The following is a 16,059-nucleotide window of genomic DNA, read 5'->3' on the forward strand; positions in this document are numbered from 1 at the left end:
CTCTATACCAAGATGGGTGTGTCCTTTAGCAAGTCTCCTGAATCGGATAACAACAGGATTCCTCCTCTTTGGTTTTGGTTTTTGGCAGTGCTTTGAGGAATTCAGGAGCACACCCTCTCAGGAGAAATACCTTAGATACAGTTCTGTGAATACATGTAGTGTGAAATCATCACGTAAATGTATTCACACTGTCGAGATCCATTCATGTCTGCTTTTTTCCCCACTATTTTAAATCGTTTTTGTTGAATTATGAGAAGGGAGGAGGACCGTGTGGTGCTCCAGGTTTTGTTTCGGCTCTCCGCCTCTTTAAGTCTGCACCACATCTGATACTTTAGGCCTTTGTCGTTTGCACCGCAGTGAGTGCTCTGCTCCACATTTTGCTTGGCTGTTCTCACCACACGGGCGCTCACCCGTGGCTGCGTAAAAAGCCGCTGCGCACCGCTTCGGAAATGTAGTTTTGCGCGTTCCCGGCGGTCTCCAAAAAATGGACCTAAAATCCGAACTCCTGAAGTCCATCTGGTACGCTTTCACGTCGCTGGACGTGGAGAAGTGCGGTAAAGTTTCCAAGTCGCAGTTAAAGGTAAGGAGAATTTTAGTGCGAGACGTTTTTAAGATCAGGAAACTGAGACCGAGGGGCGTCCGCTGGACAGAGCACAGAGACAAACGCAAACGCTTTATATTCTTGCAGTTTTACTTTGGTCATCACTTCGACTCTGTCTAAAGTCAGAACTCAAACGTAGTTGTGTGTACGTGTGGTGGCATACTGTGCGTGAATTCGTGTTGTAATCAGAGGAACATGAGACACGCAGACAGATTAAAAGCTCGCACTCAAATCCAGATCTTTTCAGACATTAACAGACGTTTAGCCTGTTCAAAGTGGAGGTGAAAGTCCAACCTTATCATGGCCTTGATACCACACAAAATTGTCAGGGTTTTTAAATAAAAGACGAATATTATGTTTTGCCTTCTTTTCCCCTCGGTAGGTTTCATTTTGCCTGTTAACTTGCTTTCCCTCCACTCCCTACATGCCTAACTGACCCCCCCTTGGTTAGAAGAATCCAGGGAAATAGCAGAAAGCTGCCCTGACATGCTTACTCACTGGTGACTAGCTGCCTGTGCTTGTGAGCGTTTGTTTGCTGATATGTGAAGAAACAAGGGAGTGTGCGGGAGTTGTGCTTAGTTTTATCCATCCACTTATGCTTAATGTCTGAATTCTCCAGGTGCTGTCCCACAACTTGTACACAGTGTTGAACATCCCACATGATCCCGTTGCTCTGGAGCAGCATTTCCAGGATGATGATGATGGACCAGTGTCTAATCATGGCTACATGCCCTACCTCAGCAAATACATACTGGATAAGGTAGTGTAAAAAATACAATCTAAGCAAAGGGTTTTCCTTCAGCTGCAGTTATACTCGTATTTATGTTGTTCAAAACTCTTACGAACACATCACTGAGCAGTACCTTCACCCTCGATCTCATGCTCCTTCATTACCACGATCATTAACTTAAGTTTATGTTTACATTGCTTGCCAGCTGATCGTGCAGTACTGTGTGCCGATCTGCAGTTGAAAGACATTCCCATTTCATGCAGTATTTACTCAGTTTTGAGTAACACTTGCAAAAACCTACAGTACCCGGCTAACTTAAAAAGAAATTCAGAACCGACTAGTTGTTGGTTTTGGACTTGTTAAGAGGCTTGTTAAGAGATTTATTGAGATGAGGAAAATATAGCCCTTATATAATCATATATATATTAATCATATCTACAGGCCTAAATGCATTGATCTGCTGCCATGTGACTGGCTAATTAAATATGTGTTAATGAGAAGCCAGGTGTATCTAACAAAATGAGTGCACCTCACTAGCAACATAGCAGTGGAAATGTGTGTCACATTGTCACAGGATTTTCCATGTACTCAGCTGGTGATATTTTTATGCTTGATGCCAATGCTGCTGAAGTCCTTTTTTTACACTGTTAAGAGTTGTAGCTGAGTTATTGTAACTTAATGATCTTCTGAAGCAATCAGTCTTATTTCAAATTCAAATTTTATTTGTCACACACACAACCATACACAGTATGACATGAGGTGAAATGCTTGTAACTGTGCAATGCAATGCCCGACCATTAGATGACAGTGGTTTTACAGTATTTACAATTTACAGGTTATTACAAAATTTACAGATTTAACTTAGAAATGTACAGTAAAAATGTGCAAATAGCAGAAAGAGATTATAAATTATAGGAAGTGTGCATGAAGAAAAACCAGAGTGCGTGTGGTGATGTGATGTGTGTGAGAGTCCAGTCTTATAGTGATGTGATGTTTGCAGCAGCAGTGTTGTGTTTTACTTTTATATTTATATAAACTTTAGAGATTTTTGTAACCGTTTCTTCTGACTGCAGTACGCAGTGCTCAGTCGAGTCCCATTTTATATAAGTGTGCACAGAGATTGAAGCAGAAAGTGTGAGTTAATCGAGAAAGATGATAACCAGTGTCATGATAAGAAAGCCAAGCAGTGTTGAACTTCCTTCGTAACGCACCCCTCAGGAAACAAATAATCTTTTGTAAAACTGTTTTAAAAAGTGCAATTTTAGTTTCAGTTCAGAGCATTTCCAGTTTTGCATTTCCAGGTCAAAAAGGGGATGTTTGATAAGGAGAAATTTGATGACCTGTGCTGGACAATGACCATGAAGAAGAACTTCAGAAGGGTGCCACAGGGGACACTGCTATCGGAAAGGGACTGCTTCAAGCTCTTCTGTTTATTCAACCTTCTGTCAGAGGACCGATACCCACTGGTGATGATACCAGAAGAGGTAACAGTTATGAAGAGTAAGGAGAGTGAAATGTGTTCACTGAGAATTTGTAGAAACACTTAAAGTTGGAGAGGATTTTATTTTAGGCAACTGCTTGAGGCCTGATTCATTAGGGCTTTCTTGAAAAGGCTCAAATCCACAGTAATTATATTTTAAGTCATTTGTATGCTATAAATGCAAAAATGGACACACATTGTACAAAAAGTTAAACAATTCACTTTTGATTTAAAAGAAATCCAGCCAATTAAAAAAAAAAAACAATTTAAGAGAGTTAGAGGAACAAACACCAGCAACGCTTGTAGTTTTTAGACACTGCTATACCCAAAAAGAAATATAATTTGTGTGTGATGACAGAGTTAGGACATTAAAGATTTTCTCAGTAGGAAAATACAAGTGCAAGTAAGTTAGTTAATGAGGCTCTTCCTTCCTGCACTTCCTCCATAATGCTTTTGGTTTCCTGTCGACAGAGATAAAAATAAACGGCTTCTGTAGAAGTCACTCAGTGAGCTCCTCATGAAGAGTGATATCACAAAACCACAGAATACAATCTGTGTTGAGTCAGTATTTGCATTGTCGGTGCCATTAATATTTGGTTTTCGCGATGTGCAAAAAGTTTCATATACAAATATTTGAATGCTTCTAGGTAGAGTATCTCCTCAAGAAAATCTCCACTGCGATGAGCGAGGAGTGGGATGGGAAGCCCATGGAGGACTTACTATCGCAGGATGCTACAGTGTGGGAAGAGGGAATGTCCGTGTGGACCTTCCTGGAGGATATGAGTGTAGGCCGGCTGCTGAGCGTCACCAGCGCTGAGGCCTTCAGCCTGGCTTTAGATGAGGTGTTCCTGGAGATCTATCACAGTGTTCTCAAGAGAGTGAGTTGTGCTGTGTCACTGGAGCCTATTTGACTGCTCCCTTGACATTTTTGTCTTTCTTTGTTCTTCAATTGATCCCTTGTTTTGCAGGGTTACATGTGGAAAAAGGGGCATGTGCGTAGGAATTGGACTGAGCGCTGGTTTGTGCTGAAGCCCTCCTCCATGGCCTACTATGTCAGCGAGGACTTAAAAGACAAGAGAGGGGAGATCCAGCTGGATCAGAACTGTGTCATAGAGGTTAGTGAGGAAAACTCAGCATGTTTAACTCTTCACCAACCAACGCTGTGACTTACACACATTTTTCTGTTTCAGTCTATTCCAGACAGGGAGGGGAAGCGCTGTCTGTTCTGTGTGAAAACCCATAGTAAAACCTACGAGATGAGCGCACCTGACCAGAAACAGAAAGTGGAGTGGACTCAAGGTGTGTAACTTATAATGTGTGTGCTCATTGGTTTAGTGTAGCTGAAATGTACTGAAGCTTATCATAGTGTATATAAATAATTCCAGGATCTTTCAGATATATTGAGGCCACTTGTCAAACAATCTCTGTTTCATTGGTTGCTAATTATTTGTGTTTCTTTTGCCAGTGATTAAGGAAACTTTCGGAAGTCAGCTGAAGCTTATAAAATGTTGACTAAGTCACAGTTACAGCCAGACTCAATAATGCTAAAATAGTTTTCCCTCGATGTTTTGGGTCATTATCCATTTGCACTGTGAAGTGCTGTCTAATCAGTTCTGCAACATTGGGGTGAATCTGAGCAGAGTCCTGTAAACTCCACAATTCATCTTGCCACTTCTATCAGCAGTCACACCTTCAATAAACACTAGTGACTCAGTTCTTTGTCTCCACCATGTTTGACAGAGGACGTTGTCTACATGTCCAAGTTAAACTCAATTTCATCTTTACAATATTTTTCATAACTGTGCAGGCTCTTTTAGATTCTTAGTAATGTTTAACCTGACCTTCCAGTTCTTGAGCGTAACCAGTGCTTTGGACCTTGTTGTAAGCTCTCTGTATTTCCATTCATGAAGGCACCTCTTGATTACAGACTTTAACATTTTAGGTTTTCAGCCTAATGATGGCCTCCTTCATTTGCACTGATATCTCTTTGGGTCTCCTCTTTAAAATTACAGATATTATGTCTGCTTTATTTGTCATAAAATAACAGGGGGACTCACTGAAACTGCTTTTTAGCCAATTGGTGTTTTTGAGCATTTGAAAATGGAGGACTGTGTTTAAAAATGGCTGTAATTCCTAAAGAGTTAATGCATTATTTTTTCAAAAACCTTTGAATTAAAGGTGAAAGTCTGCACTTCAGTCACGTCTTGATTGTTTAATTTAAAATCTACTGTGGTGTTGGACAGAGATAAAGCACAAAAATGGTCTCTGTCCAACAAATTTTGGACCTAACTCTACAAGTCTGGTAACTATATAAAAACTGCTTTCAACCATGACTCAGTGCCATTAACTTCCACAAGAAGCATTATAGAATGCAGCTGTCTACAAATGGAGAAAATCCAGGACTTTCTCCTTTTATCAGAAGGAGTTTTAAGAGTTGAGAAAAAAGAAGCAATGACCAAAAACACTGCACAACACTATTAAGCATGGTGCAGGGAGCATCATGATTTTAGGTTATGCAAGTCTCTTAAACAGCTGCAAGAAAAGGTGTGATGGAGGTTGTTGATACTAAATGAGATTTAACTGGTGAGTTACTGCTTCCTGTAATAACAAATTGTGTTTGCCTACGATTGTGACTGAGATAAGAAGCCACATTTCATGAATAATAGGTTCAGACAGCTTGGTAATTTGAAAAGAGGTCACTGACAGAGGGGCACAAAACACCTCTTCTACAAAAAAAGACAAAGAAGTACAAAGTTTGGGTTAAAGTGGACATAACTTTTTTTTTTTTTTACAGCTCTGTCTTGTAACACTGAGATGCATCTTTTTTTCTTTTTTTTTCATGAAAGAATGCTGCCATGGCTTTCTCATGTAAAAACAAAGTGTACATGTAGTTCATATCTTTGCTTTGTTCGTAGGCTGTTCATTCTATTTATAGCAGCAAATGTGGTGTCTGCAAAGATTAATGATAGTGTGGCAGCTGATCCAGGTGATAATGAAGGTGATGATGAGGGTTTGCTAAGATGCAACTCATAGCAAGAAGTCTTTTCTGAGGGAAGCTATAAAAGGAATATCATTTTCTATAGCAAGGCAACAAACTTTCATTACTATTTTTATGTATTCTTTCACTATTCAGCCATTCAAACTGCCCTCCGTCTTCAGAGTGAGGGAAAGTCTTCCCTTCACCATGAACTCAAACTGAAGAGACGGATCCAGCGGGAAAACAGTCAGCGGGAACGCAGCCGGAGCGCCCGCAGCAGCTGCAGCAGCAGGGGCAGCCAATCTGATGACTTGACTATCCATGAGACGGAGAAGACAGAAAAAGAGAAAGACAAACAGGACTTGGAGATTGAAAACATTATCAAGGTAAGTGAGGGCTATAAGAATCTTTTTTTGTAATATTTATTTAATTACATCATGCACCAAACTATCCGTGATAGTGATTATTTAACTAATTCATAGTGGCACTGGGCAGCTGCCAGTGCAGTTCATTTTGTCCATTTAAAAAGTACCATGTACACTCACTGGCCACATTTTTGTTAGATACACCTGTTGAGCTCCTCATTAGGTCAAATACCTAATCAGCCTATCACATGGCAGCAGCTCAGTGCATTTAGGCATGTATACGTTAATAAGACGACCTGCTGAAGGTCAAAGTGGATTTAAATGACTTTGAACATGCATTGTTGTTTGTGTCGGACAGGCTTGTCTGAGTATTTCAGAAACTGTACAACCATCTAACGGGTTTATAGAAAATGGTCTGAAATGGAGGAAATCTCCTGTGAGCAGCACTTCTCTGGGGAAAAAAAATCACTTGTTGGTGCCAAAGATCAAAAGCGGAATGAGCAGATTACTTAAAGCTGTAAGGAAAGCAACATGAACTCAAATACCCACTTACTACAACCAAGTTATCAAGAAGAGCACCGCTAAAAGCACAATACGTTGAACCTCGAAGCTGATGGCCTAGTGTCACCTGCTGGATAGAGGTGAAAACACAAACCAAACAATGGCTTTTTCATCTGTTTCACAGCATGCACGGGAACTGGAAACTCGCCGAAGGGAGGCAGAAGAGAGAGAGCGGAGGAAGCAGAGGGAGGTGCAGATGGAACTGGAAAGACAGCTGAAAGAGGCTGAGATGGTAAAAAAAAGTTTTCCACTTGACACCAATTATGTACAGTCTTTTCTCCTTGACTTTGATCTTTGAGAACTGCAGCAAAATGTTGACTGTCATTATAAAATTCACACCTAGTCTTTAATGATTTGGAAAAATGGTTATGACAGTCCAGAAAAAGGTGATTCAGGAATAGGTCAGTTTATACCGCTCTGTTGGTGCATCTGTTTATGTAACTGTGTGTGTGTGTGTGTGTGTGTGTGTGCGTGTGTGTGTGTGTGTGCATAGATAAAAGACAGCATGCAGGCTGAAATGCAGGTGAAGGAAAAGGAGGCTGAACAACAGAAGAAGAGGATCAGGGAGCTGGAGCTGACACAGCAGCAGCTGGAAGTTGCCCTTAATATGGAGATCCAGGCTCGGCTGGAGGAGGAGAGGGCCAGACTGGAGCTTGAGCGGTAACAATGGATTTCTAACTCTTATTATGGCCCTTTATTATTTTATTTGTGATGGAGATCTGAGATATCCATGAGAAGTATTAACATTTTCAGTTGCTTCTTCCCTTTCTCCCCTCCTTCAGGTTGCTGCAGGCTGAAGATGAAAAGAGGAAACATTTCCAGCTCCTCCAGGAGCAGCAACGTACAATGCAAAACCTCAGCCCCATACAGGAGCTGTCAGATGGCAGTCCCGATGAGGACACCCCCTCAGCCCTCAACTCTGCCTCTCAGGAGCTCCAGGATCTGCAGGCATCTCGCCAAAGAAGCCACCAGCGTCTGGAGGTGAACAAGTTTGTTTTGACTGGCTTTGTGAGCAGCATCTTATTTAGTGCTCTTCTAAAACAACACTGATGAGGATGCCTGCATGATTTTTGTTTCCAGGAGGTTCAGGAGAAGCTGAGGAATGCCAGTCAACATGTACGGCACTGGAACATCCAGCTGAACCGACTGATGACCCCCATTACTCCTGCAGGTGCGGTATTCACTTTGCCTCTTTGCAGCACAGACTTCTGGAACAGAGTGTTAGTACAGTTAATAACAGCGTAGACCATATAATCTGTCAGATAATTGCATTAAAATGCTACAAAAGGCACCTACCCCCAAACATGTCAAGAGATCCAGAATCTGACTCACCTCAAGGTAATTAAAATTAAAACTAAATCTTATTATGATTTAAACACGGAAATCTTAAAACGAAAAATAACCGCATGCACAGTTGTTACAGGCTGCAAACATGTTTTATACTGCTTTGAAGTCTGGGACAGCATCATGAGAGGCATAAGTGACCTCACCGTAGTCCCATGAATACTCAAGATGAGTGTTTTCACGACTGCCATCTTGGTGTTTTGAAATCAGGCATGATGAATGAAGGGAAGAACTGTCTGTTAAGGTTCTCAGTCGTTGAGGTCATCGTAGTCTAAGGAGCTTGGAAAGAAAAGAATCTGGACTTCTTTAAGTTTCTTGAAGAGCGTTTCACCTCTCATTCAAGAAGCTTCTTCAGTTCTCAGATGAGAGGTGAAACATCTTCAAGAAACTCAAAGAAGTCCAGATTCTTTTCTTTCCAAGCTCCTTAGACTGTAGTTAAACTTCACACACTGGACTTGTCAGTCACTCATCCTTCGCCAGTAGGCATTCCCAGAATGATCTTTCCCCTTCTGATGCTTAGAATGACCATATATGTGCAAAATGGACAATTCAACATGCCACCATGTCAGTCTTTTATTAAATATGACATGAAACAAATGACTGAGCCATTAAATTTGTCACAAAGGCGTTCACCTAATTCCAGGCAAATGGAATGGACTTCTATGGGACCATAAGTCTTTTTGCACTTTGACATTTGTTTTACTTTTCAGATCTGTAACCTATAACTTTTATACTGTATGTGTTTTGATCATAGGAGTCTATGGGGACTTACTTACTTTTAGCACGTTTAGCAGTTGATGTTGGCTCCTTTTTTCAGTACTGGAGCTTCCTGCTCATTGAAGACTTTTCTAAAAGGAAATGCTTAATCCAAAATGGCGTTTTAAGGGCTTGGATTAATGTCAATTTCAGCAAATATTCTTTCTTATGTTAAAAGAACATGGATCTCTGTCAGTGATAACTTCTGACTTTATAACTCAAATTTTAAGAGAGAGCTTCACTGCTAAGCTCTCATCTGTGTGGGGTTCAAATCCCTTATTCAGATTAAGATTTTATGTGACATTACATTGGCAAAAATTAAATTTACTTGAATAATGTGAGTACTGGAGTAAGTACTTGAGTAATTTTTGAATAACTTTAATTTTGTAATGTGCATATTTTATGAATAATGATGTTTCAATACTTTAATCTACTGAATAAGTAAGAATTAGACTTGAATAATCTTTTTACTTTAAAAAGGGAAATTGTGTACAATCTTTTATTCTCCAAAATGCACATAATAAAAATGTTTTGGGGAATGTATATGCTTTTTAAAAACCAATTGCTTCTTACCTGATGCATGCTATAACTTTCAGCAAAACTGAACTAAAATTTGTTAACAAGCTCACCAAATAAGAAATGTTTTGTGAATTTTCTTTGCAGAGCGACTGGAAAGCCGCCTATTATCAAAGCGCACATGCCCTAAAAAGGAGGGCGCGCTGGCCAGTAATGAGTTCATCACTAAGTTTAAGATAAGAGTTGATCAGAATAGAGGCGATGATGAAAGTCTGGAGCATCAGTTGGAGGCTGCCAACCTGTCTGATGAATCGTTCGAGGCCCAGACAGAAGTCAACGGACAAATATGATCACAGACATTTTAAAAACGCGAGTTAAGAGTTAAGGGGGGAAAATTTTGTAATAAGTATATATTTGAATTGCACACTAAGATATAAAGTGATGGCAGCGAGCACAGTGTTGCAGAATTTAATTAAAAACACATCTGACTAAGACCAACTGAAATTTAGAGTTGTGTATAATAAAGTTTATTCATGATTAATAAAACAAATCTGTAATATTTTTCTTTCTCTTTTCTCCATTTGAATCTCGCTACAGCTTAAATAAAAGACCAGAATGTGTTTTGAATAAATTAAACTCTATTCTCTCTTTTTCTTTCTTTTTTTCTTGGTGGGTTTTCTTTTGCAATCAAACGCAACATTATACAATTATATAGTATAGTAAGAAATATCCTTTAACTTAATTTAGTATTTGTTTTTTAATTTTTGTTTTTATTGTTTCCCCTTCAGTTTTGTGCTTATAACATGTTCTAATCTGACATATTATGCAGTAAATTATTTTTGCAATAACTTAACAGGCCATAATGGGAGCCAACATTCACTTATCAAAGACATATTTGTATATTCTGTGGGCTGCTTTATGATTGTGTCATTTAGAAACATAAGCCACAACAGACTTCCACCGGAGAGTACTTAAAAATGTATTTTTATGTAAAAATATTTTAATTAACTACTATATTAAGAGAGAACCTATTGTTACATGGATTAATTGTACAAACTGTAGAGAAATAAGTTTAAGCGTGCAACTTTTTATTCATTTTTAACTGTATTAATGTTTTTATGTTGATACAGCTGCCTCATATCTGTTTCCTCAGTGTTTTTTAAACCATGTACTCCATCTATGAGTAAGAACATGAATAAATTCCTTTCCAAATTTGTAGTTCTTTTTTCCAACTGTTTTTAGTATATATGTAACATTTCTTTACACACAAATGCAGGTATTCTTTTGCACCAAAACTTTAAAGAAATGCTAAGAAAAAATTAAAATACTACGTTGCAACCTGTGTATGTGTGTGTGTGTGTGTGTGTGTGTGTGTGTATATCTGTATCTATATAGATATAGATATATATGTGTATTCATACCCTTTTTTCATCATCTGGTTTCCTGTGCCAGATCTTCTATTGATCCACTGAGGCAGACATGTAAAAAAACATGAACTAAAGCATATTTCTGTATATAAACAGGACTTTAAATCTTCATCAACAGCTACTTTAGAGGAAATTCTTCAATAAACTGCAACCAAAGGCTCAACTCAGAGGACAAAACCCAACCTGTTATAAATAGTGTGACAGCAAACTTTCTCTTGTGTAAAGTTACAAATAGGAGTAATTATCCACAGGAGCTTTTATGCATAATGAAGTTATACCAGATCCTGTAGAAATTGTATATTTAAGATATATTATGATTTATAATGGGGTCAGAGCTGACCCCATTGGTTTTCTCCAGGGTTAATGTCATCAAATAAAGACAGTTTTGATGGAGCTCCTGACCCAGCCCAAGCGCTCTATGAAGACGAGAAAAAACTCCCCAGGGGGCCAGATTGATGGGAAGAAACCTCGGGAAAGCCCATTCAAAGAGAGATCCCCTTTCCTGGGATGGCTGGGGGGGGTTACAGGAACTCCAAGAAAGCAAAATTTTTTATTTTTTTTTTTTTAAGATTGTCCCATTCTATCTATTCCACGGGGCGACCACGGGGGTTGGGAAGCGTATCTGTAACCGGAAGGTTGCCGGTTCGATCCCCGGGCTTTCTGTCCTGGTCATTGTGTCCTTGGGCAAGACACTTTACCCTACCGCCTACTGGTGTTGGCCAGAGGGGCCGATGGCGCAATATGGCAGCCTCGCTTCTGTCAGTCTGCCCCAGGGGGGCAGCTGTGGCTACAACCGTAGCTTGCCTCCACCAGTGAGTGAATGCGAGAGTGAATGAATAGTGGAATTGTAAAGCGCTTTGGGTGCCTTGAAAAGCGCTATATAAATCCAATCCATTATTATTCCTGTCCAAAAGAAAAAAGAAAGGAAGTTACTACAATGTATCACACTTGCATGATAAGGTGTGAATTGTGTGTTTGTGTGTGTTATCTTAGCCAGGGGTGAAGCTGGAGCTCCTCCAGTGTTGGGCGCTTCTCCGGGACTTTAGTTAAACATGCGTCCAAGAAATTCCGGCATTCTTGAAAGAAAGAAAAGATCAAAAAGATGAAGATGATAGTTCTAGTGATCCAAGGCATCAGTGAATGTGGAAGTGTGAAGTTTTCTTACCTGTGGACAGATGCTTTTTGATGCTCAGTTTCTTTGTGAGGAACCTCTCGGTATTAAAGTCCCGTGCATGAACCGCTTCATACAACACCACTCCCATTTGCCACACCGTGGTGGGTCCACACCTGTAGCAGCTCCTCCTGTACCACTCGGGAGGGCTGTGAACAGGAGTACCTAACAAACAGACACAATTGCAATTTCTTCTAAAACAAAAGACACAAATTGTTACATCTGTGAAAAGCAGGAGCAGAATATGTTACCATAGAAGATGCGATACAGAGATCGCTGCTTAACAAAGCAGCTCAGTCCAAAGTCAATGATGCGAACACGAGGCACATCTGAGCCGGTCTCAATCAGAATGTTTTCTCCCTTGATGTCCCGATGAAAGATGTGTTTATCCTCAAGTTCCTTTAGAGCATCAACTAGTTGCTTCAGAATGACCTGGAAAAGATGAAAAACACAATAATGAGTTAATGCTTTTCTGCCTTGATTGAATGCTGTACAGTCTAAGGCTCTCCCAGTCAACCTACCTTGGCCTTGTCCTCTGGTAAAGTTCTTCCATTTTCTGCTTTGTATTTTTGCAGGTCCACAGCGGGGACAGGTCTCTCCAGCACCAGGATCAGCTCTTTGCCAAGGTCGAACCACTCCAGCAAGGACACAGGTGCTGATATTCCCACTGACCCTTCCGCTTCACCTGCAAGTTTAAGCATAATGGCCACTTCCACCGAGAGCTTCTTCCCGCTTTCATCCTGAAATATTACAACAAAGTGGATGATGAGGAACGCTGCATTCAATCCAGTAATGTAAAACTGATTCAAGTGTTGGACGCTTACCGCCACTCTGCAGTAGACTTTATTTTTGGGAATGTGTTTGATGGCAACCTAAAAGATACAGAGCACTGGTGAGCATTTCCTCAGTACGACATAATGAAAGGTGGAAACACAGCACACGTCTCAGTTTATGATATTATCCATTATCTGCGTTACTGCCTGTCTTACTACCATCATCTGAACACTTACTGGAAAACGATCTTCTATCCGGTAGCCAGAAAACACTGCTCCGCAGCCTCCTTCTCCGAGCCGGTGCTCCTCCACATATCTGGCTTGGAATTCACCTGAACAGACAAAACAGCAAATTTTGTTTTACTACAGCTGTGACACAAGTTACTCTCCTCTGTAGCCTAGATGTTCCTTTTGCCCTTCCCCTGAAGGCTAAAACCCAGGCTGCTTGCTTCTTACGTTTTTGGTCTGCCACTGATTTTTTGTCCTTTTTTTTTTTTGGGTGACTCTCTGTTGTCTCCCGCGGCCTTTCCTTTGCCATTTTTTGCGCACACCTGTTTGTTGTTCAAGTCTGGAGATGTGGAAAACACCAAAAGCACATCAGCTCACTGGATGATAGACACAAATATCTCCCAAACACTAAACACCAATATCTTAAACCTTCCAACCACACTTAATCTACCCACTTATTCAACTAATTAGCCTACCTTTACCAGAGTCTAACGAGGAAGATGCTTGCTCCTTGTCACCGCTCATATGGTCAAGCAGTTTAGCCTTCTTTGCTTTCTTTGTTGTGCCCTCTCCATCTTGCACAACCTTGCGCTTCCCTCCTTTGACCACATCTGAGCTGGTGGAAGGACCAGCCTGCTCAGCGACCCTCCTCCTTTTTATTGGGGTCTTCTTTTCAGGACTGGCCTTTCTTTTAGCAGTCCTGTTCTTACAATCTATAAACGACACCAACACAGTGGTGAAAAAGAGTCCCCGACATCAGGACTGGAAGCATTTTGATGGCAAAGAATTTGAAATTGCTTTTGCTTAAATTATTACAAGTTTATTCTTGGGATAAAAAAAACTGACCAGTGCGAATTGATACTAGGTTTACTAAGTCTTAGATCTTGATGACACTTGTTGGTCTGTTTTTACTGTTGAATAAACTTATTACATTATTTTACCAAAAGACTGATAACCTTTCTTTGATTAGACATCTTGTATTAAAGCGATTTTCAATCAAACATATGATTCAATTGCTCTAAAAATGATTCACACAGTGTCAACATTTCTAGGATTTGGATTTTACCAGGATTTTATTTTATTATTTTACTTACCTTGATCTCCTGAATCTTTCTTATCGGCTGGAGTGGTAATTTTTCTTGTTTCCTTTTTCATTGTAATTTCGGAGAACTTTTAAAATCGAAAATGTAAACCGTAATGAGTTAATATTGAGTTAATATTCCTTCAAATGTGCGTCCTTCAAATGCTTGACTTTTCTAACTGAATTCTGTAAGTGAGCTTTATAAGTAAACTCTGGAAACTACAGCAACACAACATAGAATCTTGCCTTTCAGATACTTCACTGACTGCCAGTAGTTCAAAGTAGTTTACAGAAAAACACTCTGGCAGACAAAGCCATAATATTTCATATAATTCAATCATTTCATATCAATTAAACAGTGTCTTTCATTATCTTTCATCATTTGTATAAAGACATCATGTATGGCCAGAGGGGCCGATGGCGCAATATGGCAGCCTCGCTTCTGTCAGTCTGCCCCAGGGCAGCTGTGGCTACAACCGTAGCTTGCCTCCACCAGTGTGTGAATGCGAGAGTGAATGAATAGTGGCATTGTAAAGCGCTTTGGGTGCCTTGAAAAGCGCTATATAAATCCAATCCATTATTATTATTATGTATGGATGACAGTATGAAGATTTGTGGTTGACCACACACTAATAAACACAGTGTCAGCTACATTGTCATCTGATTTAAAGTATTTATTATTGTACATTTAACTGTCATGGTACTGAGTCTGTGACCCAGTGTTTTGTGTTTGTTAATTTATATTAATTGATTATTCTTATGTATGTTTTTGGTTCTCTTTATTGTTTTCTTCTTGTGTTATATTCTTAGGCTTTAGGTTTCTGTTACTTTGCCTTGCCCCTGTGTCCCACGTGTCATGTCTAGTCATTCTTGTTTCCATGTTCCCCAATTTCTCCCCAGTCAGTCATGTCTCTGTCACTCTGTGTCTTTGTAAAAGTCTCTTATTTGTTGTTTTACTTTGATAGTCTTGTGTGCTATGTTAGTGTTTTCATGTCTGTGAAGGTTCTCAGTCATCCAGGTCATTGTAGTCTAAGGAGTTTGGAAAGAAAGCGTCTGGACTTGAAGTTGCTTGAAGACATTTCACCTTCTCGGATGAAAGGAACTTAAACTTTGCTTGAACATCTTCAAGCAACTTAAAGGAGTCCAGATGTTTTCTTTCTAAGCTCCTTAGACTATGTTAGTGTTTTCAGTTTTCCTTCCCCATGGTCTTGTTGTTTGTGATTTCTCGCAGCTGTGCTCTCATCTTGTGTCTTATTCCCTCATTTATCCCTCTGTGTATTTAAGCCCATTGTCTTCCTCTGTTTGCTGTTGGGTTGTCTGTGTATCATCCATGACAATTAAATTAAATAGCAAATGCAGCTACAATTTCAATGAGATTCATTCCTGGCATTCTAATGCAGTGGCTGAAAGTAGACACCAAGCATTATCACTGTAACTGATGTAAATATTGGACTTGGAGGGGATTCATCTGATAGACTGATGCAAACATTACTGTGAGGAAAATTTTGAATCTCCCAATTTTCTTTTTTTCTGAAAGAAATAAAGTTGGTTACTGTATCACATTTGTATGGCAAGATGTGAATTCAACATGCGTGTGTGTTTGTGTCAGAGAGGAGTTTATCTGAGCCAGGGGTAAAGCAGGAGGTCCTTCAGCAATGGGCACTTCTCCAGGACTTTGTTAAAACTTGTTTTCAAGATGTCTGAAATGAAAGAAGGACAAGAGATATTCAGATGATAATTCCAGTAATCCAAGCGATCACATTGATTTATTGCAAAATTTTCTTTTTGAGAGTCATTCGGCTGGGCAGGGGGTATAACACAATAACACATCTGCAATGCAGCAACATCTGCTCTCTGGGCCTGTGTGAGAGTGTTATCACAATGGCGGGAACGAGGATGTTGGAATTTGGCATCTCAGGCACCAACTCATCTCTTTCCTTAACCGGGCTCACCAGAGATTGGTTTCAGCCTCTCTCCATGCTTTAAGGAGGTTGAGTTGATAAATCTGACTGGCCCCTCCCCTGTCTGACCATATCTCTTCATAGTCAA

At 39.9% G+C, this 16,059-nt stretch overlaps 3 protein-coding genes across 3 annotated transcripts; 1 reads left to right on the forward strand and 2 right to left on the reverse strand.

Moving 5' to 3' along the window:
• The first annotated feature begins 127 nt into the window (after positions 1 to 127).
• def6c (DEF6 guanine nucleotide exchange factor c) lies at positions 128 to 10,293 on the forward strand. The gene is made up of 12 exons (XM_085137849.1): positions 128 to 580; positions 1,221 to 1,361; positions 2,633 to 2,815; positions 3,459 to 3,689; positions 3,780 to 3,926; positions 4,002 to 4,110; positions 5,945 to 6,174; positions 6,839 to 6,946; positions 7,208 to 7,374; positions 7,497 to 7,695; positions 7,795 to 7,885; positions 9,478 to 10,293. Exons 1-12 carry the CDS (start codon positions 485 to 487, stop codon positions 9,678 to 9,680), a joined length of 1,905 nt encoding a protein of 634 aa, XP_084993975.1. The 5' UTR covers positions 128 to 484; the 3' UTR covers positions 9,681 to 10,293.
• Positions 10,294 to 11,114: 821 nt separating this feature from the next.
• On the reverse strand, positions 11,115 to 13,000 carry LOC146499457 (serine/threonine-protein kinase pim-2-like). Its single transcript, XM_085138787.1, has 6 exons — positions 12,939 to 13,000; positions 12,753 to 12,800; positions 12,450 to 12,668; positions 12,180 to 12,360; positions 11,923 to 12,093; positions 11,115 to 11,833 (listed from the first exon to the last, which is right to left on the reverse strand). Exons 3-6 carry the CDS (start codon positions 12,627 to 12,629, stop codon positions 11,742 to 11,744), a joined length of 624 nt encoding a protein of 207 aa, XP_084994913.1. The 5' UTR covers positions 12,630 to 12,668; positions 12,753 to 12,800; positions 12,939 to 13,000; the 3' UTR covers positions 11,115 to 11,741.
• A 153-nt stretch (positions 13,001 to 13,153) lies between these two features.
• On the reverse strand, positions 13,154 to 14,419 carry LOC146499458 (uncharacterized). Its single transcript, XM_085138306.1, has 3 exons — positions 14,024 to 14,419; positions 13,406 to 13,642; positions 13,154 to 13,269 (listed from the first exon to the last, which is right to left on the reverse strand). Exons 1-3 carry the CDS (start codon positions 14,082 to 14,084, stop codon positions 13,154 to 13,156), a joined length of 414 nt encoding a protein of 137 aa, XP_084994432.1. The 5' UTR covers positions 14,085 to 14,419.
• Between the last annotated feature and the right edge of the window lie 1,640 nt (positions 14,420 to 16,059).

Source organism: Neolamprologus multifasciatus, chromosome 17 (assembly GCF_963576455.1).
Source record: "Neolamprologus multifasciatus chromosome 17, fNeoMul1.2, whole genome shotgun sequence".
Classification (NCBI taxonomy): Eukaryota; Metazoa; Chordata; class Actinopteri; order Cichliformes; family Cichlidae; genus Neolamprologus; species Neolamprologus multifasciatus.

What these genes read in the sequence shown, in the direction of transcription:
- LOC146499457 (XM_085138787.1), bottom strand. Translation starts at nt 12,629, where the DNA reads ATGCTTAAACTTGCAGGTGAAGCGGAAGGGTCAGTGGGAATATCAGCA. An exon ending in TACCAGAGGACAAGGCCAAG is followed by an intron (nt 12,361 to 12,449) that starts GTAGGTTGACTG and finishes CATCTTTTCCAG; the next exon opens with GTCATTCTGAAGCAACTAGT. An exon ending in CAAAAAGCATCTGTCCACAG is followed by an intron (nt 11,834 to 11,922) that starts GTAAGAAAACTT and finishes CTTTCTTTCAAG; the next exon opens with AATGCCGGAATTTCTTGGAC.
- def6c (XM_085137849.1), top strand. Translation starts at nt 485, where the DNA reads ATGGACCTAAAATCCGAACTCCTGAAGTCCATCTGGTACGCTTTCACG. An exon ending in GAAAGTGGAGTGGACTCAAG is followed by an intron (nt 4,111 to 5,944) that starts GTGTGTAACTTA and finishes TTCACTATTCAG; the next exon opens with CCATTCAAACTGCCCTCCGT. An exon ending in AGATTGAAAACATTATCAAG is followed by an intron (nt 6,175 to 6,838) that starts GTAAGTGAGGGC and finishes TCTGTTTCACAG; the next exon opens with CATGCACGGGAACTGGAAAC.
- LOC146499458 (XM_085138306.1), bottom strand. Translation starts at nt 14,084, where the DNA reads ATGAAAAAGGAAACAAGAAAAATTACCACTCCAGCCGATAAGAAAGAT. An exon ending in GAAAGATTCAGGAGATCAAG is followed by an intron (nt 13,643 to 14,023) that starts GTAAGTAAAATA and finishes TGTCGTTTATAG; the next exon opens with ATTGTAAGAACAGGACTGCT. An exon ending in CTCGTTAGACTCTGGTAAAG is followed by an intron (nt 13,270 to 13,405) that starts GTAGGCTAATTA and finishes CCACATCTCCAG; the next exon opens with ACTTGAACAACAAACAGGTG.